The following is a 27,953-nucleotide window of genomic DNA, read 5'->3' as shown; positions in this document are numbered from 1 at the left end:
GTACAAAGCATATACATAACAGTATATATATATATATATATATATATATATATATATATATACACACACACACACACACACACACACACACACACACACACACACGTACATGTCTAGCAGTTACAGTAGGCAGTGCAGGTATAAGTACAAGTAATGCTAACAGTAAGACATTATGTACACAATAAACAGCTAGAGGTATGATATGAATATGGTGTATACATGATGGAACAGTGAAAACATGCAAGTAAGTGTGAGGCAGCAGCCAATCGTGCAAACTTTCGCAATTAAAAATTAAGAAATTAAATTTATAATACTTCCTACAGCCAGCGCACCTGGTTGTGTGTAATTCCCTCAGAGCACGCCAGGTGTCAGTGTGACGCCGCATTGCAGCATTGAATGGGACAGGTTGCATCCGTGCACCTTTTTCACTTTGACTCATAACTGTAGGCTAACTGTCCCTGCGAAGGGCTGGGGCTCGTGAAGTGAGACAACGAACCAGGAGCCGTCTCATCATCAAATAATAACGACCTGGATGAAAAAAGGACCGGACTACCAGATTCAGAGGTTGGTGTATGGAGAAAAAACCCCACAAGCAAGTGAAGCGTTGTGGGAGGGCGGGCCACCTGTGACGGCAAATGAGTGGAGAGAGGAGCCTCGAGTCAGTCCCAGCGTTAGTGCTGTGTGTTATTCAGTGGGTGTTTGTGTGTTTGACTGTGAGTATAGGCGTTTAAAGTCCAGCTGGATTATATTGAGCTCACGGAAACACATATCCTGCTCTTCGAGGAATGTTTACGTGATTCAGGTAAGACACGTTGGAAATTACACGACCCTTGCTCAACCTACAAAAATACCTTTAGGCTACTTAATAGTGAGTTTGTCTTGATATGTTTGTTTTATTGTGGTGTAGTAGCCTATTTCTTCAATAACCACACAGTGATTGTTGTTGTGTAGTATGGTTATATGTAATCTCTTCTTATCTTTATGACAATTTTGCAGTTGACCTACAGACTTAAGAGTTTCCCTGTGATATTAGTATTTAATATCCTCTTAAAATTATGTGATAATTTACGTGTCATTATTGGATACTTGCTCCTCTATAGTAGCCCAGTTCAGACAGGTGTAGGATATCTTCACCTGTGTCAAGTAGGCTACTGACAGCACGAACGTGTGTAAACTTGGTTAATTGATGTATTTAAAACACCCATTGAGCCTTTATTGTGTGCCTTCTAGCCTAATTTTACTGCATTACTGCGTTATAACTCATATGGGGCTGCACTTGTGTGGAGCGACTTTCAATACGTCAGATATCCGCGGGGGATGTTGACGAACTGGGCAGCAAAGTAAAGCTGCAGTCGGTGATTCATATGTTAAACATGTCACAAGATGCCAACTGAACAACTCTGATGAGCTGTAAACACACATTAATGATGCTGGAGGTGCTTTAAGAGCATATTGATTTGTTTATGATGGGTAATCAGCCATCTTCTATCCAAGCTGATGGTCTTTGTAACAGTGATCTAATCATTTTAGGCACACACCCTGTGAACCCAGGCATCTTACCTGTTTAGCCTTTAATATTTACGATGTAATGGAATGGTGTAGTGAAAGGAAACGCTTGTAAGATATGCAAAGATGTGGTAATATGTTATTATCATGTAAAAAGTGCTTGATATTCTCTTCCTGTTGCTTTATATTTCACCCCATTCTCCAAACGGTATAGGTTAGCTGGTTTTCAACTCAAACCTTATTCAAATTTTGGTTTTATTCAAATTTATAATCGTACTTTTGACGGCACAGATGCTTTTAGTTTTGAGTTACTCCATAGTCTTCTGCAGCCTCTCATTGGCACAGTGTAAAGTCAGTGTGACATATCAATGAAAGGATTTTTTCTGCTGGCGACACTGCAGTCATACTGTATGTGTATGCAATATTATTATATTATGCAGTCTATTTACCTAATATTTCTGTTTCACTGTATTGCAATTATACTATTGTTATTTTTATTTGTACACACATCATCTATTGCATGTCTGTCCGCCTTGGAAGAGGGATTCCTCCACTGTTCTGCCTGACGTTTTTCCCTTTGTCCTCACCGAAGCGAGGGCCAAACAGTGTCGTATGCTGAACAGATTGTGAAACCCTTAGAGCCAAATTTGGGATTTCAGGTTACGTACTGTAACCGTTTATAAGACCATTTTAAGACATGCCTGAATTGACCTTAAGCCTCCCGTTTTCTTAAATGAGATTGATCATGTTTAGTGGAATTTTAGACTTAGGCTATAAACCATTGCCACATTTGAACTGCCATTTAACCCGGAGTGAAGCTGCTGCATAGTGGAAAGATTCTCACAAATAACACATATGAGCTGTGAGTGTGTGTGTTATGCTCAAGGATAAATAACGGTAAACAACATTTCATTAATACACTGACCACACACAGTTTTGTCCCTTTTGTCGCATTGTCAGAATAAATCCAGTGTGAAAGGTCAGTTTAAAGATCCCAGTGTTATATTCATGAAGTGACGGTACACAGTATAAAGCTACAGAACAAACAGAGTTCAGTACAGTTGGCTTCCTTTTGTCTGTCTGTGAAACAAGAGTGTTTTAAAGCAGTCTGTCTCTCAGTTGAAGCGCAGCTCAATGGCTTTCACTGAAACCTTTTTACCATTTATCTCTCTCACTCACTCACACACACACACACACACTCACACACACACACACACACCCAACTCAAAAACAGAGAGTTTCAAGTCCTCTGGGACAATTGTTATGTGTTGATGGAGCTGTCACCGCGGTCCTCCAATCTCTTCTATTCAGGCGGGTTTATAGACACTTTATAATTGCCTGATACAATCCATTTCCGTGAGTGAATGTCATGGGACTGAGAGCTGGCAGCAAGATCAGGAGGAAGACAGATTAGGGAGGTTAGGTCGTGAGTAGTAGAGACGCTGTAATTTCCTCTGGGTCAGCCTCATCTTATTTTCAACATGTCTCTTTCTACATTTTCTCAAAGTTTTGACTGGGGTGCTCAGTGGCCAATTAACAATTGAAAGCTTCTGCATTTAGGGGGTCCGGGGTGCCCAGAGCAAGTTGGCAGTAATGGGTTTTAGATGACAGAGAATCGGGAATGTCACAATTACTGGCTCTTTGGTTTGCGCCGCTGGACTTTTTGATGACATTTTACCTCCCTGCCTGCTGCTTTCTCTCCCCTCTTTCATATTTTCTTTCTCTATCTGTCAGTCAGACTCTTCTTCCTCTCTGGATCATAAGACCACATCAAGACCACTGTGACGGACGGACTGACAGACTGACTGACAAACTGAATGAAAGGATTTACACCGTGACAGTCCATTGAGTGATTTTGGTGTGCATGCGCCAGATAAATGACTTATATAGAGCCCCTCAGTGCATCTCCCCTGCCACCTTTTAAGGCCAGCTTAGACAAGGCTAGGAGGGCAATTGACACACATGTACCGTGTTTGACAGGCCTCAGGAAAGGCAGCACATCCTGAGAGAGAATGTATGACAGAAATGAGCGGTGTCCCCAAAGTGTGTTTGGACAAGACAGAGCTGTAAAAACCTACAAAAAGTAGTTAACACTAGTGAAAAAGTAGCATTTCCCGTACAGCTACATGTCAGGAGCTAAAAGTTATAAAAGTTATTTCTCCACTCCTGGGAGAATATATGGTGGTTTTTCATCTTATTTCAAAAACATTTGGATTGGTTTCCAACCTTCCAGCCGTTTAAATTCTGTACAGTAGAAATATCCCTTTGTAAAAAGACTTCAATTTTATCTCAAACTTCCTTTCTGTCAAAGTAATAAATTTGCCACCAGGGACGGATTTTCAAAACTCTTCTTTTCCAGTGTGAAACTCTGACATCCAAGACTTTTGAGTCAGCTACTGAAAAGTCATATTTTTAAGGCAAGAAACTTACAGATGTAGATCATTTTCACTTTAGATTAATCTGTCGATTATATTACAATGAACTGTTTAATCGTTTAGACATAAAATAGTGAAATGTGCCCATCAAAAGTTGTTAGAGCCCAAAGTGAAATTCCACAATCCAAAGGTACTAATACTAATGATATAAAACAGAGAACAGCAGCAAATCATCACTCCTCCTCCTCCTCGTCCTCATTGGAGAAGCTGGAACAAGCAAATGTAATTTTTTCTAGAGAAATGACTCAAAAATGATTAATATCAAACCATAACCATATCAAAATGGTTGATGATTCATTTTCTGTTGATCGCCTAATAAATTAATTGTTTCAGCACTAAACAAATTCCTTTTACCTTTTCTAGGACATTCATGTTAGTTCATTGTTGTTATCCTTTTTGTTCTTATCCTCTTTGTGTTTATATTTTTTGACAACATAACATGTGACTGCGATACTTTCTGGCAGCTGGCCCAACAAAGGTTTAATTTGCAAAACATTCATTACTCGCATGTGCAATTTTAGAGGAAGAAGAGTAAATGTTTAGCGTGATGTATAGATTTGAAATAAGTCTACTGTAGGTTTCACGTCTCCCTGCTCAGTTTATATCATAGGGAAATGAGTGGACTGTAGAAAGATTTATCTTAACATGTTTTTGTTGTTTCATGTTTGTTTTGGAAAATGTACAGCAATAATGTATATAAGTATCTGATTTGTTAATGGGCTAAAACACACAAAACCACCTCTGTGGTCCTTTTCAAACATAAAAAACTATATAAATAGAATAACCGTATCTTCATTTTAAGGTTTCAGTTATATTCTATATATTATATAGCAGGGCGCTGTGACTATAATCATGTAACTTTCCATAGTACTGGCAGTCTTACATTCTGCTAATTGTCCTGTGGGTGTGAACAGTGGCTAGAACAAGGGTATAATATCACAGTTTAAAGTGCTAAGAGTACTTCTATAAGCCTGTGCTTCCCCGTTTTACGAGTTACTACCTACTTTTAAAATCACAGTTACTAGAGTAGCTCTCTGATCCACACCTGCATACTGCTGTTCGACTGTTACATTATTCAACTCTCAAGCCAGCCGTTGTCATGGTGTCAGCCCTGAGGGACTGCTGGGACTATCTGTAAGAGTGCAGTCACAAACGATTGCGCTAATGGCTTAACTTTTCTGCTCTTTTTTTTGTGTGTGTAAATAGATTTGTGTTATCATGTGTGCATGCGTGTGTGTGTGTGTGTGTGCGCGCATATGACAGAAGGAGGAAGCAGGCTACCTGGGTGTTCAGCTCTTTAGGGTGCTAAGGGCATGCTTTGTGAAAGGAAAGCGCTAAAGAGTGCAACTGTTTACATTTTAAAGACAAGAAGTGGAGTATTTAAAGATAGAGAGATTGTGTGTGTGTGTGTTCGTGTGTGTGTTTGAAAGAGAGACATAGAAAAAGAGAGATCCAACTGGATAATATTGTTGGTTGTTGGTGATGCTCCGGATTCAGTGTGGTTGGTGTGTGCACTGGTGCATGTGATAGTAACACACACACACACACACACACACACACACCATCTCCTCACTCCCCTCCTCCCAATAGAGGGTTTTGTTCTGCCGGAACAACATTGGCATTCATATCACAACACACACATCTTAAAAATGATCATATTTCACAATCCCACAATCCCTCACCTCCTGTTTGAACAGGTTTCACACCTTATTGGTCTGGATTGCTCCACACCGCCATTTAATCCCCACGTGTTTGCTCGTGATATCGGCACCTAGCTCTGTTTGACAGTCATTTGTTTTGCTAATGGGGTTGTCATTCATGTGTTTGGACTCTGCAGCTGCTGCTCACACACTACAGACTGCAAGACTTTGCAACATGGAAAGCTGGCCCGGTCATACAGGGCGCCGTTGATCTACAAAAGCCCCCAAATATTTTATTGAGCGAATCCACTTTGTGTGTCTTTCATATCTCTGTCGTCATCCTTGTGAAATCCTCCACATCAGCTTGCTTAATGTGTTTGAACTGTGCCGCTCAAATTCACCAGCTTTCCTTCTTTTTCAGCTTCTCCTCTGACCTTTTGAGGTGACATTTTCCGTCATATGCCCTCACGTACGGCATTTTATGTTTCTTCTAGTGTAGACATGACTACTAAATCTGCTGGTTTTGTATGTGTTTTATTTCTACAGCACGGTGAAAGAGGCTATACCTGCCTGCCTGCCTGCCAGTGTTTGTGTGAGTGCGTGGGTGTGTGTGTGTGCAGGGGTTTATGTTAGTGGTAGGGTGAATATGTTTGTGGGAGCGCATGTGTATATACCCTGGTCGGAGAGTGTGTGCACCACGAGACGCTCGGTGGAGATGCAGGGAGCTCGATCCTCTGTGGCGCGGCTCCTGGTGCTGAGCTGCTGTGTGTGTGCGGTGGCCGCCTACCCGTTCAGGACGCCCCTGGACCTGGATGTGACTCCACGCATCACCGTGTTGAGGAGCGGTAAGCACGGAAACAAGCACACACAGGGTTTTGCGCTAAAATCTGTGTTTTTGAACAGTTTGTGGTGCATCCCATTCATGTGAAATTGTCAAAAGTCAAAATCATTTGAGCCTCAGACATTGAACACCTTAAGAAGACTCATAACTCAGTTATTAATGCAGGGCTTTCCATTCAGGCTGGCAGCTGTTCTATAACAGGTTTCTTTAAACAGGGAATATTTCCATTTGGAAAGAAACTCTTTATCTGTTCAGTCTCTCTTATTGTTGTATTGCCGGTGACGTCTGTTTTCTTAACTTTCCTTCCCTCGTTCTTTCTCCTCTCTACTGACACAGCTCTTTTCGCTTTTGCCTCGCTCTCTTTCCACTCTTCTCAGTGTCATTTGTGTGCACACCAACTTGCGCATAAAACCACTTGCCTCTGGTAGTTCTTACACCCGCTTCTTGTGTAAAACCATGATTTTTTATTGTGTATTTTTTTATCAGTGTGATTATTTTTCATTTACCTTGTGTGAGTGATGGCATGTAGCCTGAGGTGCTAGAGAGACAGTGGCAGATAAGTGAAATTCTTACTCTTGGATCCCTGCGGAGCATCCAGGGAGACTGACACCACTGTAGGTAGTTGAGAAGCACCGTAACCATGACAACTGTTGTAGTATGGTGCAGGACTGCCGTATACAGCATTTTTCTTTTGTGCATGTGTGGGCAAGTGTGTGTATCTCTTTACAGTTTTTATCTGATCCTGGAATTTATTTGTTGATACACAGATGTGTGAAAGAAATGTTCTCACGTCTCCACTTTGACTTGCCGCCAAATACCCTTTATAAGATCTACTTGTAGAACAATATCCCTCCTTTCCTCTTCTCCTTTTCTAAACAGTTGTCTTTCTCACAATACATCACCTACTTACACTCATTATCTATCTTTTTTACCCCCGTTACTCCTCTTGCTATGAGCCTCTCTTGATACCTTTATCTCAGTTTCTGTAAATAATCTGTTTGCACTCAAGCCGGCCCACAGGTCCTCCTACATGACTGTTCTCCTTGTCTGCTACCCCATCACTCTCTCATCCATCTCTCTACCTGAGCTTTGTCTCTTTTACTCATTTTTGTCTTCTGTTCTTCCTTTTCCTGGTTGCACTGCCCTCTTTTAATCCCTTCACCTTGCCATTACCTCTAGTCTTTGTTTCTTCTGCTTCCCTCCTCCTGATGAGAAGACATCGATATGCAAACTCACCACTAATCCCTTAAATCTGTGTGTTTCTTAGCAACCTGAAGGCAAAGCTTCCAAACCTGTGTGGGGTATAGTTAAATCACGCATGCATGCACACAAGCACCTTTGTGTTCTCTCCTCATTGCAACGTTTTCTCATAAAGAAGGTGAAGAAAAATTCAGTTCAGTTTTGAGAACATTAAAGTCCAAAATCTGGCAAAACAGAGATAAAGCAGGTTTTAAAAGAATGAAAATTGATGTCACATCTAGATATCTTTTTATTTCACTCACTGATTTCAGCCTGTCAGGAACTGTATGTAAGGCACACACGGTCCAAACGCCTTGAGGTTCAGCTAGTGTGCATGCGTGCGTGTCCCTGAACACTCTGTACTTTGCTGATCAGCTGAGTGTTTGCTCAGTAAATAATATCATCTGGGCTTCGCTCACTGTTTTTCTTTCCCTACGGAATTAACACTTTAAATCCCACCGTTCACAATTGCCTCTTTTCATTTTATTTCTGAAGCTCTAAAAGTTGCACCGGTGGCTTTGGGCAAGAAATTCAACTTTTAAATGAAAGTATAGATTGTCTTGATTAAAATGGATCAATATCATGTGACTAGTGTGAAAGGTCACATGACCAGATTAGTTTAATTCCTGCTTGCACATCTGGAAGAATATGTCTCCCTCAGACTACTACAAAAAGAAGTAACTAAAACACCTTAATTAACAGATAGAATTATCATATCATATCACATACTGTATATTCTTTTAAGGGTCTACTACTGATATTTTTTGAGAGTTATACTCCTGCGTAAATTTTTTTGCTCATAAGAGGTGTAAATTTGTAAAAGGTCACACTTGTAACTGGTAGTATGACACAGTGCTTCAATTGAAAATACAGGTTTTGGCTGTTATCCTAGTTATCATCTGTTTATTTTCACACATTTTGAAACTATCAGATGACCCCTCAAGTGCTGTGTGCAGCAACATCATCATTCCTGCACTTGAAAAAGTGGCATTTAAGAGTGACTGTGATAGTGATGGCTCAGATAGGTGGACAATTGAATTGCAATCTAGAGGTAAACTAGGGCTGGACGATATGCCAAAAATGTTATCACTATTAAAAGTTTCATATCTTTTTTATATCAATAATTATCACGATAAGTATTAAATTGTTCTTTCTTTCGAGTTTAAAGGCTGATTTTTGCTCCTGAGTGAAAGTTGAAGAAACCTGATGGTTAAATGTGGTTGAAACTCTTTGGTCAACACTTGAGGTCAAACAGTGGATCATCATTCAAAACAATTATGATAAAATCTTTGTCAACAAATATGCAGTAAGTTCAAGTAAAAGCTTTTTTCAGTCATTTTTCCTCAACAAAATAAACATCTCAATAAAAAATGAAGTCCTAATTTGTTTAAGATTCAAGTGAATAAAATCAACCATTTATTGAATATTTATTGAACATTCGTTATATTGTTCTTGAAAAAAAATATATCACGATAATTATTGTTATTGTTTCATTGTCCAGCCCTAAGGGAAACTATCTGGAGTATGAGGCAGCTGTTCATGAGAACCAACTGGTTTGAGATGTCAATAGTTGCTCCAGAGGTGTGTGACCTCTGACATATATAGCAACTGAAAGTAGTTTTGGATAAAAGTGTCAGCAAATTGAATAATTATTGTTAATTATGTCAAATACCTATATAGTGCAAACCAATCTGAACAATGATAAGTTGCTGACTTTCTATGGAGTTCTTCTCCTCACATCACAGTGTCTTGGTCATTTGGCCCTGATGTCTACAATGTAACCATCTCAAATGAAAAGAGAAGGAATCCATCTGGTGGATAACTCAGACGTGATAACTGACCTTTTCTACACAGTACAGCCCATCTTCAGTGCACTGAATTAGTCTTACAAAATGATGCCAAAATGGTTTGTGTGTTAGGTCTAAGGAGTAAAATGCATGTACTAATGAAATTGCTAGGAACAGGTTAATCAAACGTGTCTCTTCTCGCACAATCTTGTAAGCCAAGGCTAAAATGTGCTGTCACATATAGTTAATATATTTTCCCCTCTGCTGCGTCACACTCTCACAGAGGTTGTTTTCAGGTACCTGGCTCCAGCTGTCAGCCATTGTGTGTCCTAATGCTTGGATTACACTGAGGAAACTCAAGGCATTGTCTCTGCTGTAATGCATTGTCTACACTCACAATGAGACACTCGTATCACGCAGGAAAACTTATTGTTCCGAAAATCCCATACAGGTAATACTCTTCTTCCTCCTGCTGAGAATGAGGGAGGAAAAGTAGACACCTGATCACCCAAGAGCAGTCTGAGATGGGAACTGACTGCTGCTGCTGCTGCTGCTGCTGCTGCTGCTGTTGCTGCTGCTTGCTGCTGAAGTGAGCCGAGTGGATTGTGTTTTGCAGCAGCTGATAGGAATCTTAATGACGGCTTACTTGATAACTATGCAGTCTTCAGGGGGGAAGTGGATTGGCATAGAATGCAGTACGTTTGACAATTTTCTGTTTGGTCATGTTGAGCTACTGTACTCCCTAGTTGGTGTGAGAGGCTGATAGTAAAAGCTGCCCCACATTAGTCATGTCAGATATTTTAATTGGACATTAACCTCCAACTTAGCTGTAATTTCTTCACAATGGACCATGCTGTTTGCTCACATCACAGTTGTTTCTCTTTGTAGAGATATTGTTGTGGCTATAACATGCCTAGAAGTTCTCTGTGTCTGTGTCAGCGGTGTCATGTTTACCTAAGCCAAGTGGACTCTGATAGATTGTATGTTTATAAGTTGCATAACTTCCCAGAATCTCGTGACTGCAGAGAGTGACTTCATAACATGTCTTGGTAGTGCGTGCATATATATATATATATGTGTGTGTGTGTGTGTGTGTGTGTGTGTGTGTGTGTGTGTGTTGTACAGTACAGTATGTCTCTTTCCTGAGTGTTCGTAGGAGTGAACCTCATTAGTATCTTGTCCTGTCAAACAGATGCATCCCAATATAGCCTGGAAAACTGGACAGGGGACAAATACAGAAAGCAAAGAAACCTCAAACCACAGAAACCCACATTAAGTAGAAGTGGATCTCTGAAATTTGACGTTGTGTCGGGCCTCTTTTCATTATTTTCTTCTCCCTCAGCAAAGTTGTGTCGGATAAACATAATCCCTGGCTTATTATCGTCCAGATTGGAGTTGTAATTTCATTTCATTTCAAAATCCTTATGTTTGTGAAGCTGGAACCACCAAATCTGTGCCACTTTTAGCTACACTAGCAGCAGGGCTCTGTGTATGGCAATGGTCTGCTGTTCAGTTAGTCCACCACTTTGGTCCAGACTGAAATATCTTTGACTTTGATGACCCTGAGTTTTCCTCTAGTGCCACCATGAGGTTGATCTTTGTAGTGAAATATATTTATGATATATATTAATAATGTATTTGTGAAACTTTTGGAAGCATTGTCATGACATTCATGTTTAGTTCAATGCAGTGGGGCTTTATTGGCATAGGAATCAGAAGTTTACTTTGCCAAAGCAGGTGTGAAATAAAAATATGTACATTGGATGAAGAATTGTGCTATTAAAAATATATACAGATAAGTAAAATTTTTGTACAAATGTACAAATAAGTGAAAACTATAAAACCATTGCAACATTTTAATGAATGTACGTGTATGTATATGTTTGTGTGTGTGTGTGTGTGTGTGTGTGTGTGTGTGTGTGTGTGTGTGTGTGTGTGTGTGTGTGTGTGTGAATGCATGCGTGTGCGTAGTTGACTCGCTGTCCCTCAGGTTGTGGCATGTTGATACATTTTGATTTTGTGCAGCAAGATATGCCCTGTCTCCTTCTATTGGGAGAAATCTGAGATTACAGAGTTGAACTTGTTAAAGTAAATGTTTCTTATCTCATTGAATGTTTTACAGGCAGGTTCGTGGTCACTAAGCCTGTAGTTGGTTAGGAGCTGCCTCTGCTTTTTATCTCTGACAGTAGAGAGGTATTCTGACAAGTCATACCTCATAGTGAATTCATCAGCTCACTGCTGCTGTATTTGTTTTTGTAATGTCTGACTATGTTCTTTGTATTTTATGACTTTTGTTTCTCTGGTTATGTTTGTTTTTCTTTGCTAATAATAATAATAATAATAATAATAATAAGCACCCACCTAAGATCTTGATCTCAGTGAGACTACCAGATAAAGGCAAGATAAATAAAGGTTGTATACAGTATATATAGTCCCCTCAGTGATGTCTGAATATTCATATAGCCATCTGACCAAAATTTAAATTTTTAATACTTTGGTTTACGAATAAATACCTGGAAAGCTAATGACATTCCTATTAGCCTCAGCTGTACTTTGTGCGCTAATAAGCAAATGTTAGCATGCTAACACACTAAACAAAAATGACGAACATGGTATACATTATACCTGCTCAGTATCAGCATATTAGCATTGTGAGCATGTTGCCATGCTAACATTAGCATTTTGCTGTAGACCCTTGCCTTGTTCACAATTCTCTCACATTTTATAATTCATTCATTTGAATTAATCAATCCAGCTAATCAGTAGTTGACTAATCACTTCATTACTGAAAATGAGCAAGAGAAAGTCTGTAGATAAACAGTCTTAAAGAAAATTTCTATCCTAAAACACTGCTGCTGTCAAAAAGTAGTTTATTTATTTAATGCATCATGCTTTTCCAATTTTGTGTTTGTACGTTTCTTATTTCTGACTAGACAGAAATAAGATCTTGTAAAGAGATTTTTTTTCTCTGCAGCTACAGAAAATAGATTTTAATAGAACAATTTTCTATCCTAAAAGCGCCTTCCAATTTTAAAAGGAATCCCTCAGAATCAAAGAGTAAGGCCTTTTTACCTCTTTGAACCAACGTTCGATAAGCAAGAAATCCATCACAGAAGACAGAACAGATTTCTCTTTCTCCGTTATTCTCAGACTGTCAGGTTTGATTGAAAAAGTGCTCACTCTTGTTCTTTTAACATGAAACACCCTGATGGCAATAACTGTGGGCTTTCTGAATACATTCAGAGAAATGTGTTGTACAAATATTCACCAGTGTGGATTTTTTCATAATTTTTATTCAGACTATCACATTAAAATCCTGATGACCATAAATGATGATAGATGATGTAGTTATGTATGTAGTTATCAGTACAGTGGTGCCGCAGAGGATAAATTAGTAGATTCTTGGAGTATTTGAGAAAATATGAATGTGAACTGAGGATGCTTTGTCCCTGAAAAGTGTTATTTGTTAGCCCACAGTTGTTCCCATGGTACAGACAGACCACAATCAATAGCAGCAGTGGGAAGTGTACTAAGATATGACCAGGTGGTAATGAGTTTAGCCTTACAAATGAGAATCAGGCTTTTCAACCATTTATATTGTCTAATAAACAAACAGGGGACATGAATGGAATTATCTGAGGAAGTGCAGCAACAAAAGAAGGTAAAACTGGGTTGTTGTCATCTGGGTGTTTTTTTTTGTGCCCACTGATTTTGAGTGTGCCATCTCTAAAACTTCCCCAATCTCTATTGAAGTGCCATTATTATACTGGTTATCACCGACTCAGCCACTGAAGACCTTGTGTGGTGTATGAATGTCTGTGGTTTTGTTTTTGTTTTTATGGAAATTGGGAGCTGTTTTGCTAAATAGATGTTGAGCAGAAGCAGTCAGGGGCTTACAGAAGGTTACATTCATTAACAACCAATCCCTCTCCTCTCCTGTCCTCCCCTGTTCCTCCTCAGGTCTCCAGGGCTGCAGACGTTTCCAGTCCTCTGCAGTCAACTACAGCACCATGTTGCTGGAGGCTGACAGTCAGCGTCTCTATGTCGGGGCCCGGGGGGCTGTATTCGCTCTCAATGCCTCTGACATCTCAGCCAGCCCTGCTCTCACTGTGAGTTTGTTTGTGTCTGTGTTGCTGTGTGTTGTGTGCCTCAGCTGCCACATCTTTAACTCTTCCACAGCTTCATTTGAACTCCACAACACAGGAACTTTTCGGAGGCAACAATATTTCATTTTGAGGCAAAAGTATTTATTCCCTCATCACCTCTTGTGTATTTGTGTGTGTGTAGCAGTCATATTAGTTTCTGCACAATAATTCACAGTTACACCACAGGAGCATCTTGCTGAATAAACTTACATGTTAATGGGGAAAAATGACAAACTTAGTACTGTATCTTCTCACTATAACTCTAAATAGATACAGAATTCATGTTTTTGTCATTTTGAAGCATGTAGACACAGAAGTAGTTCTTAATTAATGCAGAAATGATCATACTATCTACCTCAGTGTTAGCAGTATCTAGCCTACTTTTCAAGTTAAAGCTTACAAACTCTGCCAAAGACAAAATTTTTAAATGCGTTAATTGTTTTATGCACATGTACCTGTACATGTACACCCTGTGTTTCAGTCTAACGTCTGTGGTATATCTAGAAAAGTTTCTATGTTGAACTGCCCTTTCAGTCCAACAAAAGTTTGCAATGATGGTCCCAACAAAGGATCTGTGGAGTTGAAGAGGCTAAAGTGTATTTTCAGCAGTGTTGCCGTCATTTAGTCAAGCCCTCAAGCTATAGCATGTTGCAGGATAATGTTAAAGTTGACCGTTCGTTTAAGTACCCATAGAAGCTGAAAACCCTCTTTAACCTGTCGCTGCTCTGTGTGTTACCTGGTGACAACCTGACATTAAGCTGTTTTTGTAAGCTGAGCTAATTCTGTTAATACAGCATTGGTGTATGTCACATATAATTGCTGGTGTGTGTGTAACACTGCTTTGCAACCACACCTCCGAATACTGCTGTAAATACAAATGTGTTCAGAGAGTTAAAAAGAATATGATTTTATTTAACAACACAGTAAATTCATATGCTGCAATGGTTTGAATTATTAAAGCAGAAAGATACTTCTCTCCAGTTATCTAATGTCAGATCTGTGATATTTTGCTATATGAAACCATCCAACTTGTTGTGTGCTCTTTCTGTCTTACTGTATGTTTTGTGGTGTGGATTAGATTGAGTGGGAGGCCTCCCACGAGCAAAAACTTCAATGTCGGCTCAAGGGAAAAGACAATAAGGTAGGCATTTAGTTATTCTTTTTCCCTCTCCCTCTTTTTCATGTTTTTGTATTTCATTCTCTCCCATGCATTGATATTCCCTCATTGTAATGTCTTTCCGGCTTTCTCTTCCTTATGCAGACGGAGTGTTTTAATCATATCCGCTTCCTCCAGAGGTTCAACTCGACTCATCTCTACATGTGTGGGACTCATGCCTTCAGTCCGCTCTGTGCATACATAGTATGTCAATGCAAAACACATAGCAGCCCTTCCAGTGCTGTTAAATGCATTTAGCATTTAATTTCTTACTATATGGGTGTAAGTGCAATCTGTTTGGTTGTTGCATTTACAGAACCAATTTCTTGGTCCATAGATGTGAACATAGCAGTGAAAAAGTGCTGATATTATTTCACATTCTGTTTTATGTTTGATTCTGTGAATGTCTTTCCTCTAACTAAATGTCCTCCTCTTTACCCCAATTTTTTGTGCTGTATAGGATGAGGAAAGGTTTGTGATGTCTTCTCAGCCTGAAGAGGGCAGAGACAAATGTCCATATGGCCCAACAACAGGCTACACTGCCCTCCTCATCGGTAAGCCCTTCAACAGTCACTTCCAGAGCTTTACTAAATACCTGAAGAAGCTAATTAATTGTGTTTTCCCCTAGACCAGCAGATGTATACAGCTTCCCAGTATGAGTTTAGGAGCTTTCCAGATATCCGCCGCAACTCTCCGTCTCCCACACTGAAGACAGAAGATGCCCCAACACGCTGGCTGAATGGTAAGTTGATCTCCTGGAATGATAAAAGCCCTATAGCAAGTTTAGGTGGCAGGGTGGTCACTGCATATCATCTGCTCATGTACCCACAGAAACCCACACACTGATTCTTTATCAGCACCAGTGGATCGACAATGCATTATTTTACTTTGCATCAGCTCCACTCATTCTTAAAGTATTACAACTTAGTTTTACATGCATTGACAATTCTGTTTTTAGTCCCAGTCTGTTGGTCCTACACTTTGGTCCAGACTAAAATATCTCAACAATTTTTTGGATTCACACAAAATTTTGTACAGACATTCATAGTCCCAGAGGATGAATCCTAATGACTTCAGTGATCCCCTGACTTTTCCTCTAGTGCCACAATGAGGTTTATATTTGTAGTTTTGACTGAAATGTCTAAACAAGTTTTGGATGGATTGACATGAACTTTAGTACACACATTCCCTCAGGATTAATTGCAATCATTTTGGTGATCCCTTGACTTTTTTAATCTGGCACCATCACCAGGTCGAAATTTCATGTTGATTGATACTTTGGTTTATGGCTAAACATCGGTGTGCTAGCATGCTGACAATAGCATTTAGCTCAAAGCACTGCTGTGCCTATACCCTCACAGAATGTGTTCCTCCAGAAAACTGGTTTGGGGTTGAAATGACTCATATTGTGTTGCAGATAACTGAAGCATATAAACATCTTCTCCTGTCACTTTTTATTTTTATCATCATGTACAAACTGTGTTCGTATTAGGATTGCTATTTCTGCCCCCTCCTTTTACAAGTAGCCAACAGCTCAATTAAAGGCGATTATCACACCATTTTACTGTTTTGTGTTTAAGTAAGACACCTCTGGTAGACAGGTTTTGGTAACTAATATACCCATATTCAGGGTATCAAAGGCTCATGTCAGCTGGTTATCTAAATAGGACTCCATGGATGTAAAGGCTGTCGATGATTAATTACTTCACATGAGGTGGAAACAATTTTGTTAGATTCATTTATCAGGAAAGAAAAAAAACATAGTCTATCTTTTTCTCCCCCATACAGAGGCAGACTTTGTGGGCTCGACCTTGGTGAGGGAGAGTTTGGGCAGCAGCACCGGTGATGATGATAAGATCTACTTCTTCTTCAACGAGAGGAGCCAGGAGCAGACGACAACCTACAGCCACAGCAGGGTGGCACGAGTGGCTCGGGTTTGTAAAGTGAGTGCAAAATAAAAAAAGATGCATGATATGATTTACAAGTGGAGTGAAGCCTTGCGTCAGACTAGCTTGATTGGAGTCTTGGTTGATGATAGGGGAGGGTGCTATAATAGATGAGTTGCTGGATGGGGAATGTGTTTGTAACAAGGCCCCAGTGTGATTAGAGGAGCAGACTGTGTAGTTGATGGATGCATTGCAGAGTCAGTGGGGTTCTGTGTGAGAAGGATAGATGACTGCAGGGGAGAGACAGACTGTTAAGCATCATGTGCTCTGTAAAATGTGAATGATTTACATTTCCTGCTGCCCAGGAAGGGGTTAAGAATAGTGAGAGCCAATTGTACAGTGTAATAACCCTGTTGTTTTCTACTGTGGCACCATAAAATGAAGTCCAAGTTCTCTCCTTGAAAGCTTGGCAGCATATTTGTTTTTTCATCTTAATAGAAATGCCTTGCGGTGAAATGTGTGACATTTGCAATTTGCCACAGGCTGAATACGTTTAAGTTAAAATCAAAGGGCAAGATGATGCCGTGTTGCTGGATTTCCAAAAGAACTGTGGCCTTGAGTCAAGCTTTTCCATTGTGAACCTGTCAAAATCTTTTCAACCATTAGGTTTGCATGCTGCAGTCTGCTGAGGGACAAAAACACTCATTCTCATACACAAACCTGTAGATTAGAGTGGAGAGTCTTACCTTTGGGAAGCCATAACCTTAATGAATATATAACCTTATATAACCTTCTATCGTAATGGCTTCCCCTTGCCATCTGTTGCTCTCTAGGAGGTTCACTTCCCCATGTGCTCCACCTCGAGCAGAGTGTTCAGTCTGTTATGTCATTTATCCTCATATGAACCTCTCTCATCCCTCCTCCTCGTCTGTTTCTCCTTTCTCCTCCACTTCTGTTCTCAGGGGGACAGAGGAGGCCGTTTAACTCTTCAGAAACGGTGGACGTCCTTCCTCAAGGCCAGAGTGACATGTACTCTGCCTGAGTACGACTTCCACTTCAACGTGCTGCGCAGTGTGTTCATCGTACCCGGTCACAAGCCACAGGACACGCTCTTCTACGGCATCTTCGGCCTGGAGTGGTGAGTGGGAACTCGAGTGTTGTCAAGATCAACGGCTGACGGAGACTTTAAGGATGCAAATGCAAATGAGTGTGAAAAAGATGAAAGGCAGCAATCGATACATTCAAACAGTCAAAGAAGAAAGGAACGAGATTAAAGAGGTGGGCTAGAGGAAAAGAAAAGAATATTAATTAAAAATGCAAATTTAGACGGGCTTAAAAGAATTTAAAGATTTCAGTCCTGGTGGATTTGACGACACCTGTGGTTACCGTTACCAATAACAGCAAGTGCGGTTTAATAATAGAGCAGCCACTCATTGAGCAGCAACATTGGCAGAAATACAACAGAGCTAGTGAATCTGTTGTTGCTGTAGTGCAGCAAAACAAACTCACGTTGTTAAAATAAAGAAGTCGGTGAAAAATAATTAAACACAATCTGATTTCATTCTGAACATGACACAAGTAGTTTCCCATTAGGCACAGTGAAATTGGTTACCCTGTGTCTGTTCCCTCTTATTCCATTACTTCCTTGCAAAAATTTTAAATGATCCAGTAAAGGAAAAATGCAGAAAATGACTGCTATCTTGTTCAGTATGAACATCTGCGGCTAGCTAATGTCAGAGACAAACACATTTCCTGTGGCTGCTCTACAGTAATAGCCACCCCATGGTTTGGCTGTGGAAATGTTGGGTTTGCGTTACCAGTAACTTAATATAGCTGTGACACGATGTAAAGAGAGCAAACCATGGTCAAGTAGATAAAATTGCGCCACAAAAAACCTACTGTACAGAGAGATAATTACTGAATGTTAATACATCAAATGGCTATTGCAATTAGTAGTGTCAAAAATGGGGTTTGATGTCAGAAAAATCTTTATAACTGTATCTGTAATCTGATTATAACTGTAATTGCCCTTTGAGGCACTTTTAAACACGGTTTATTTACTGCATGGATGTATCAGCTGAGAAGTGGATGTTATGCTAAGCAAAATGTTTTGTTGTGGGGAAAGCATAAATACACTGATTATATTCTGTCTGTCTCCACTTGAGCTCCACCTCTCCTGTCTCTTACTCCTACTACATCTCTTTGAAACCATTTTGTAGTTCTCTCCAACTTCCCTCCTACTCTTCTCAGAGATATATGAGTTCTAATCAGCGTTGTGCTATCTCTCACAGTTCTCATCCCCTCCCCGCTCAACTGTGCTTTCCTCTCATTTGTCTCTCCATCTTTTCAGCTAGGTTAAAGCCACTGATCTACTGTACTTCTACTGCTGTCCCTATGGCAACACTGGGTTTACGACTGTTTTTGTTCGTGGCCTGTGCTCTGGTCTTTTTCTCACTCTGTGTGTGTATGTGCTGCTGCCTTTAGGAAAAATGTGAAGGCGTCTGCGGTGTGTCGGTTTTCTCTCTCTGAGGTCCAAGAGGCCTTTCAAGGACCCTACATGGAGAACCAGGACTCTGGCTCTAAGTGGAAGGAATACACTGGAAAGATCCCTGACCCACGACCTGGAACGGTAAACACACATGCACACACAAATACAGGCGCTGCTGCCCTCTCAGCCTCTTAAAGCATAGAAAAAAACACCAGAAAGCCGCCAACAGACAGTAGATGAAATGATGTAAGTAAAGATGCATGAAGGGAGGAAACAGAAAAATAGATGGAGAGAAAACGATGCAGAGGATGAGTGGCAGCCTTGAGGATGAGACTCAACACAACTCGCTTATGTCACTGAAACCCATTTCCATGGTGATCAACTCCAGCCCATAGCTTTGGCGACAATGGTTTAGTGTGCCAGCCAGGGCTGTGGCATCGTTAGCAGGAGCAGACATTATCCACTGTAGTGTCACTGCAACACTTTGCAGGACTTAATTTTAATATTGCTATTAAATGGAAAGGAGAAACGGTCAGGGGTTTTAACTTGGGAGCGTGAAAGCCTCTTAGAGGAGCTGGCTGGAGTCATTTGAAAAGGACAAAGAGAGTGAAATTGTTCCCTTAGTCAGGTGCAGAGAGAGCTGAGTCCCCCGCATGTCAGCACATGCCGGCTGAGCGTACACAGGCTCAGTTGTCGGCCAAAAGTTGTATTTTTTTCCAGAGTCAGTCTTCCACAGGCTCGCGTTTTCTTCTTGATCCCTTAATTGTCCCTGCAGACCATCTCACTAAGCCTCGTGACATCCTCTCTGCCTTCCACTATCCGTCTGTATTTACAGAGAACTTTTTTACAAATGAGCCAAAAATGTCTCTTTGCTCCCTGCAGCCCACATTGTGCCTTGTTATTTACTCATCATCCCTCCTCTAATCGCTCTCTTTGGCTTCCTTTCCTGCAGTGTATAACTGACGCTCTGAGGGCCAGGGACATAAACGTCTCCACCTCCCTGCCTGATGATGTACTGAACTTTGTCAGGAGGCATCCTCTGATGTCCCAGCAGGTCCGACCTTCAGATGGACGCCCACTTTTGTTCAGGAGGACCACAGACTACACACACATGGCTGTACACATGATCCAAGGCTTAGATGGACAAACATACCATGTATTATACATGGGCACAGGTGTGTATGAATTAATCGTCGTCAGGTATTAATTGTGTAATCAGACAATGGAATAGTTTGACATTTTGGGAAATATGTTTATTTGCTTTCTTTCAGTGAGTTAAATCAGAAGATTGATGAACTCTCATGTTTGTATGCTAAATATGAAGAAACAGTACTGCCAGGAGACATTTAGCTTAGCTTAGCACAAACACCGGAAACAGGGGGAGTGGCTTACTCCAAAGGTTACAAAATCTTACAAAATTCATTGTGGTTATATGTGTAATTATTTCTTGGCTGAGTGCAGTGACTTCCTTGAGTCCTGTTGTCAAATGACCAGGCTACCTGTAACAGTTACTAGTTGCATATACTTTTAGATATGTCTTCCCGCTTCTCTTGGCAGCTCATGTTTTCCATTCATTTCACTGGACATGAAAATCACAAACAGAAACCTGTTCAGTAATGGAAACCCATCTTGTCACATGAGTTATTACATGTAATTTTGAGTCAGCTGCAAACCATGTTTCAAGTTCCTAGACAAGGTAGTCTGCGAAGTATCTTAGTTTTGACTCATGGTCCACTGAAAATCCATGAGGCAGGCAAAAAGATTTGAAGATATACATTAGAGGCTGCCTATCCATCGAAGGTTGAGGTCAAGGGCACACAGACATTAGAGGCTGTCATTTTTTTGGGAATCCTGCAGGATGGGAGTTTTTTACTATTCATCATGGGACTGGGAAAGGACAGGAAAAAAGGCAACAGAAATCACAGGTCCGTTTTTTTATATATAAATATGCATTTCTAAGATGAATAAACTGTTGCTACCCTCAGATTTGTTTTGTATTGGAACAGGATGGGAGTCATTCTTTGGGGATTGGGATGGGACAGGAATTTTTTTTTGTGGGAGCGAGATGGGACAGGAATGAAAATCCAATGGCAAATGACAATATATGTATTCTTGTTTTCTAGCACTAAAAATAACCTTAGCATAGTCCACCTATAATGCACTATTCCAAATATACATAAACTGTTTGAACTGTATGACCTTAACGTGTGATAACAACATACAAATTTTCCAAATACAAATATGTTCTGAAGTGACAAGTAGTCACAAAAATCTTAGATACCTATACCTTCTTCGATATATGTAACTATGATAAGAAATAAAGGCAAAAAAGTGGATTGGCTATCTTAACTTAGAATCAGGTTTATTGCTAGGCACATATGAGGAATTTGCCCTCGTATTTTGGTGATTACATGAAGATAAATATATAAATCTAAATATAGAAACAGTAGAGCGATTAGTGTTTAAAAGTTCATTTATATTGCATACTGAAATGAATAAAAAAAAAACATTGGCTGCCTGAAAGGTAGGAACTCGTAGGAACTTTGCAAACACCTGACAGAAACACATGTAACATTCAGTTTGTTGTTCAGGCTTCTGTGTGTTTGAATGGTCCTTAAATGCTAATGTTTCTCCTCTTTGTACGTGTCACTTAGACGAAGGCTGGTTACATAAAGCTGTAGAAGTCAAGGGTCTGCTGCACATTATCGAGGAGCTTCAAGTGTTTGAGGAACCACAGCCTGTTAACAATGTACTCGTATCTGAAAAACAGGTAGTGTGTTTGACCATCACATGCACACACACATTTTAAGGAGTAATCACCGTCATACAGTATTTAAATCCTCTCTCTTCCCCCCAGATGAGTGTGTACGTGGGCTCTCCATCAGGCGTGGTGCAGCTTCCTCTCTCTAACTGTCACAGATACACTTCCTGCTACGACTGCATTTTTGCCAGGGACCCTCATTGTGCTTGGAACGGAGCCCAGTGTGTGGACATAATGGCACACGCAGACAGGTGGGTGCCGAAGGGTGTGTGTGTGTGTGATTTGATCAGGTGATTAAAGTGCTGCAGGTGCCCTATCGTGTGTTAGACTTGATTGATTTCAAGTATCACCGTGCCCTGTCACAGTGTCAGCTCGCAGAACTGTTGCATAATCACTGCGCTGGCTGAAAACTTGATACTAGCTGTGATTGTAAACATAGCATGCAGCTGTGTACTTAAAGTGTACTGATTAATCTGGATCGATTCAGTCACCCAGTAGAAAGCTGTTATGGAGGGAATGACTGATTTAAGATGTATGAATGGAGCAGAATGCAAAAGAAAAATAGAAACAGGAAGAAATAAAAATGTCAGTATATGTGTTTATTCTTTACACTAATATGCATATTGTTATGTTTCTTTTCTCTTCATAGATCCACTTTAATACAGGACATCCCGCATGGCAGCTGGGGATGTGAGAACACACAAGATGGTATGCAGAATTCTCACGTGCTGCTTTAAAAAAAAGAAAGTTTGCTCTCAACGCAGGGATTGAAGAAAGGGAGGCTAAAAATATAGAATGTTAGGAAGGACTCGAAAGATGCATAGTTGTCATCAGATGGCATGACGGCTTCTTTGAAAGTAGCTAATGCACACTGCGTTAGCAAAATCCTCCCCACCCTTCTTTAATCACATTTTTGCCATCTCTGGAGAGAAATCTGTTTGATATTCAAAGGCAGGCAAATGCCTTCTCACTCCTCACAATTTCAATCTGATAAAATGTTACATCTTCTCCCCCCACCCTCCATTGTTCTTTCTCTGTAGAAGACAATATGATGGCAGGAATTAAAAGATATATAATTTGAGCTTATGCCTCAACAACTTTGGACAGTGTTTGATAAATTTAAGCAATTAACATATAAAATGAGTCAGAGGCTAATTTGTGAGTTTTCCTGTAAACTTTGTTAGACTTTCTCACTATTGCTATGCCTGTTTCAGACATTGTCGTGCGGAGCCGCTCTGTGCGGGTGGGTGATGACGTGCTGCTACAGTGTGAACTCAGCTCCAACCTGGCGATGCCCCTCTGGACTTTGGATGGCAGCGAGCTGCAGGGCTACGGCCTCAACTCTGGCTTCAGATCCGGCACTGACGGTCTGCTGATCATCGAGGCCCGGCAGGACCAGAGCGGGCTATACACCTGCTATGCTGTTGAGAACACTATCAAAGTCGCCATGGTTACCTACAATGTCACCATCCACCTGGACCTGCCACCTCCCCCGCCTGTTGAGCCAACTGAAGACACTTACACTCTCTTCGCCACCCTGCCGGCACCCGCTGAGCGTCCCTCCTCCGAGAGGCACCTGCCACCGCCCCCTGCCCCCCTTCTCCCCCACTCAGAGCTGCTCTCCCCCAGGAACATGGAGGCCATGTACCTGTCCCTCATCACCATCCTAGGAGGTCTGTGTGTAGTCCTCACCGTGGTCCTGGTCTATGTGGGCTTCTGCCTGAGAGTGGGCAACAGAGGGAAGTACTCATTACGCGCTGCAGCTGCTGCCTACCCAAACAGTAAGAGGCACAACGGGAACAGAAAACAGCACAGAAACTCCTCCCACATGGAGCTGAAGACAATCTCGAGCCACTGTAACAGCAATGGCGTTTGTAATGGAGTTTCAAAGCAGCATAACGGTGACATCCAGGACGGAGGCTTCCTCCAGATCGTCCCTGGTGAGGGTCACCCATCACCCAATAAGGAGCCTCCTCCCCCAGCTCCTCCTCTCCCACCGACTCCGCAACTTTCCTCTCCAATGTGTGACTTCCCCAATGGGCTGTCGGCCACGTTGCCCAGCGTCCTTAGGAGGATGAATGGCAACAGCTACGTGCTGCTGAGGCAGAGCGACTCTGAAAACACGTCGCCGCTCTGCTACTCCTTCGCTGAGGAGCTCAACAGGATCTTAGAGAAGAGGAAACACACTCAGCTGCTGCCCAGGCCGGATGAGAGCTCTGTGTAGAGAGTTGTAGCTCCCCCTGTGGTGGGAGGACTGTTGTGTTTGTACCTGGTGCTGAAGTGCCTCTCATAAAACTCATTGTTGGGGACTAAAGCAATGAGAGATTCTTATCTACATTGTTTACTTTGGATTTTCTTTTTAGTCCACAATGATACATTCCTGCTTTTTGAACCTCTGACCCGTTAGTCAACCTTAAATCCCAAATTTCCCAGTACATAAAGTGAGAATCGAGCATGAAATGGAATAAAAGTGTAATCTACCTCAGTTCAATACTGCCCAGAAGGATGTGTGCAGTCAGTCTGTGGTCTGAACTTAGTATCAGGGCTGAGATCTCAGCTGCTGAAAGACCTCTGATCACTTCATAGAATTACACGTGAAGACTTGTGGCGGCCATATTTGGCTTAATTTCAACTGGCGGGCAGCTAGCCAAAGTTTGTTTGCACTGACAAGTGCACAGATGGCCTATGCATTTTTAAACATGACATTCACACAGTATAAATATTGAGGGACATGGACGTGGTGAGCGAGGGAATTTGGATTGCAATGTATTCACTTTTAATACAGACCTAACCAATTGCAATTACCAACAAACACAAAACAATGCACAGTAACTCATGATGGCACACACCACTTTAAACGAGTCATCAATTAAAAATGGTGAACTAATCACTATTAAAAATTATTTGGAGTTAAGTAAATAACCAAATTAAAGATTTCTTCATTTATAACATTGTTTCTATATGAAAATTACATGACATATGTGGGGTTAAAATTCAATAAACTTTAACTGCCGCAATTTTGTAATAACTATGTAATATGCAGATATACTTTTAATTATTATCAAAATGCTTGCAAAAACAAATAAACATTACTGTTCTTAGTCCTAATTTACATTTGCAGCTGAGGCTCATAATCCATCATAAATGGTAAAACTTGCCTTATGTTGGCCTTGGTTGTAACGTTTCAATTTTGTCTGCAATTCCTACAAATTCATAAGATATTAAAGAATAAACAAAGAATTAATGTTGTTTAACCTTTACATAAATGAAGAAATATTAAATAGTGATTATTTCACCAATTGTTAATATGAAATTGTTAATATGAATAGTTTATATGAAATGTGACAGTATTAATGATTTTAATGCACTTTAAATGCCAGTTTTAAAGCGCTTTGGGAAAGTTAATGGATGCCATTATGGAATTTGACACTTCAACCTGTCAAGAAGCAGCAGGCCAGAGGAGCTCTTTGATTGGCTGTTTCTCAGTATGAAGAGCTGCAGCTGTGTCTGCTGGACCTTGTTTGACACAAGCGGATTTGAAGGAAAACACTGACTGTGTCTCAGCTTAGCCTGAATCCACTGCTGAGTGACACCCTTGCATGAGACTATAACACAGAATGAAAGACTGTGGGGCACCGCGTTCGCCAAAAGCATCCTAGGTAAATCATTTTTGTATCTTGCCAACACATCCCCTACACAGGCACTTTGCCAAACAAGTACTTAAGGAAATAGATCGTGGAGTTAAGAGTGCGTGGTCACCATGTTTTAGTCTATGATACACACACTGAGCACATTGTTATCTTACAGTTTCCATCCATCCATCATTCCGTGAGCTCACGCCTGTTGGTGTCCAATGCATACCTTACAATCCACCTCCATGCATCACGTTCTTGTGCTATCCACCTGAGTGTATGGTTATCTGTCTGGCACCATTCCTCGACAAGATTCCCTGAAGTTTTTGTTCGAGATCCCCAAAGGTAAACATCTGCTGTAGTCTGATTCACAGATATACTGAATCACCACAGACAAATTAACAATCCAACAGCAGATTTCATTTATGAGAGAAGCCCAACCGTGGAATATATTAAAACAAACACAAATGCTTAATTTTTAGAAATCAGGCTGACAACTTTGTCTTGAGACTAGTTTGGGCATTATCATTCAATTCAGTATTACACTGTTTATTTTCCTTATCATCGTCCTCTTGATGCATCTCACTGTGGTTCTCCTGTCAGAGGGCAGCATTAATTAAACACTCGTCTTATGACAAAGTCTGACCTTACTGCAGAAGGAGGGAGAAAAGAGTTAGAGATCCCCCCAGAGATTTACAGTATGAAGCACTCTCAAGCTCCCAATTATTTTCCCATACCCTCTGGCTCAGACTGGGGTTTTGTATTGTATTACTGTATGACAAAATAGCATCTCAAGCATACACCGTACGCTTATATGCACGTATAGTCGAGCAATTCCTCCATAGGAAGCGATCCTTTGGCACACTTGCATAACAGGACATTTGATTGAATCTAACAGGCCTGTGATGTCAGGGTGTGAGATACTGCACATGCTGCTGTGGTTCGCTTGAAGAGCTAAGCTTTCTAGTCAGTGGCACTGATCAAAGACATGAAAGGAGAAGGACATAGCTGCACACTTTGCACATTAAAAGCCTTCATTAAAGCCCTTTGACCTCATTTCAAAGCACAAGACAAGGTGAAAACAACGTCAGGGGTTTTATTTCAAGTCATCATTCCATATTCCTGCACGAACACTTAATACCAGTGTTGTTAATATGTAAATACTTTGAGCTGTGTTTGAAAAAGCCCAGACCTCATATACAGTAGGTAGGTAGCAGAGTCTAAAAATCAGAGACACATTGCTGGCACATACTGTTTGCCTAAATATTTCCCCACTCTTTTTCTCCATTTAATTCAGAGGTGCTTTATTGGCATGAGAAACAGACGTTTACATTGCCAAAGCAAGTTAGAAATAAATCTCTCTGTATCTCTTATTTGCAGGTCTGATGAGCACAGGTCAGTTTGAATTTCTCTTAATTTCATTCCCGGGGATATCGTCTCCCAAGCAGCGTCAGATGGCACGACCGGCTGCAAAGATGTTCTTTTAATGAGCAGTGAAATGAAATTCACCATCATTAGTGAACCAGCAGAGCTAGAAGAGAAAGAGAGGCTGGATAAGGGCTACAGCACGAGACTCTCTGCACCTACAGCTCTGATTCCCCACCACTGAAATGAAAATTGTTGGCTGCAGTGTCTTACGAAGCAACGTTTGTTCTTCAGACAGCAGCTCTTTGTGTGCAGAGAGCGTCCTCTCCCCAGTTTGATGCAAACTTGTTACACCAAACTCAATGTAATGACCTTTTACTCACACTTGCTGCATGAATTATGTTTCAACACTGCTAGGGGGGGGGGGAGTTTCCTTTAAATTCCAGGAAATAACAAGGCTAACTCATCTTAAAATTAATGAAATGTGCCACAAATGATGTTTAAAATGACTTTGTGAGCCTATTTTACTGCAAAACAACAAGAAAATGATTTAAAAAAAGAAGGGTATTTATTTTGTAACTTTTGTACATTGTGTTTGGAAGTGATTGTCAATGTTGCTGTTTAAGTGCCACTTGTGAGACACCATCCCTGACAAATGGGAGAGTCACAAGTTGACTGTGTTGCACATAATGTGATAAATAGATGCATGGTAGCCAAAAGCATGCAGAGGCTGAACCAGCACCACAGAATTTAACATTTATAACCTACTAATGGGAGGAAAATTTCACCAATTTACTACTCACTATTACCTATTTATTAGGGATCATTCAGCTTTTCTGTCACTGTAATGTCTACATATTGGTTTTGATCGATCTTTGCATGTTACACCATGCTTGGGAACACAGCAAATCAAATTATTTTACTAAACTAACACAAAGAATAACTTGTCAGTGGGTTCTTTCACATTTCATTCATAATTCAAATAAAACTTTGTACTTCAACCTCTTCCTCTCCTCATCTGTCCTTGTGTTTATTTACAGTATGCCTTTCACATTTCACAAACATAGATAGA

General features: G+C 40.7%; 1 protein-coding gene across 5 annotated transcripts; it reads left to right on the top strand.

Annotated features, from left to right (window-relative positions):
• The first annotated feature begins 511 nt into the window (after nt 1-511).
• On the top strand, nt 512-27,882 carry LOC123984003 (semaphorin-4G-like). Of its 5 annotated transcripts, none has more exons than XR_006828347.1 (16): nt 512-802; nt 6,128-6,426; nt 13,409-13,557; nt 14,672-14,734; nt 14,855-14,953; nt 15,210-15,303; nt 15,378-15,491; nt 16,538-16,692; nt 17,598-17,773; nt 19,120-19,264; nt 20,076-20,298; nt 21,778-21,893; nt 21,981-22,135; nt 22,534-22,592; nt 23,099-25,543; nt 26,897-27,882. XR_006828347.1 is itself a non-coding variant. In XM_046070557.1 (15 exons), the coding sequence occupies exons 2-15, from the start codon at nt 6,228-6,230 to the stop codon at nt 24,106-24,108; spliced, it is 2,757 nt and encodes a 918-aa protein (XP_045926513.1). In that variant the 5' UTR covers nt 512-802; nt 6,128-6,227; the 3' UTR covers nt 24,109-27,882. The 5 variants fall into 5 exon arrangements, 2 of the variants coding, with proteins under 2 accessions (XP_045926513.1, XP_045926514.1); XR_006828345.1 differs by having other exon boundaries at nt 25,692-27,882; XR_006828346.1 differs by having other exon boundaries at nt 23,099-25,861.
• Nucleotides 27,883-27,953: the final 71 nt, after the last annotated feature.

The sequence above is a fragment of the Micropterus dolomieu genome, linkage group LG15, assembly GCF_021292245.1.
Source record: "Micropterus dolomieu isolate WLL.071019.BEF.003 ecotype Adirondacks linkage group LG15, ASM2129224v1, whole genome shotgun sequence".
Classification (NCBI taxonomy): Eukaryota; Metazoa; Chordata; class Actinopteri; order Centrarchiformes; family Centrarchidae; genus Micropterus; species Micropterus dolomieu.
The sequence above is the reverse complement of the archived record's forward strand: the minus strand, read 5'-3'. Positions and strand labels throughout refer to the sequence as shown.

Bases quoted from the DNA above. Each gene is read 5' to 3' on its own strand.
- LOC123984003 (XM_046070557.1), top strand. From the start codon at position 6,228: ATGTTTGTGGGAGCGCATGTGTATATACCCTGGTCGGAGAGTGTGTGC. The intron at 13,558-14,671 runs GTGAGTTTGTTT...GGTGTGGATTAG, and splicing joins CAGCCAGCCCTGCTCTCACT to ATTGAGTGGGAGGCCTCCCA. The intron at 20,299-21,777 runs GTGTGTATGAAT...CGTGTCACTTAG, and splicing joins TGTATTATACATGGGCACAG to ACGAAGGCTGGTTACATAAA.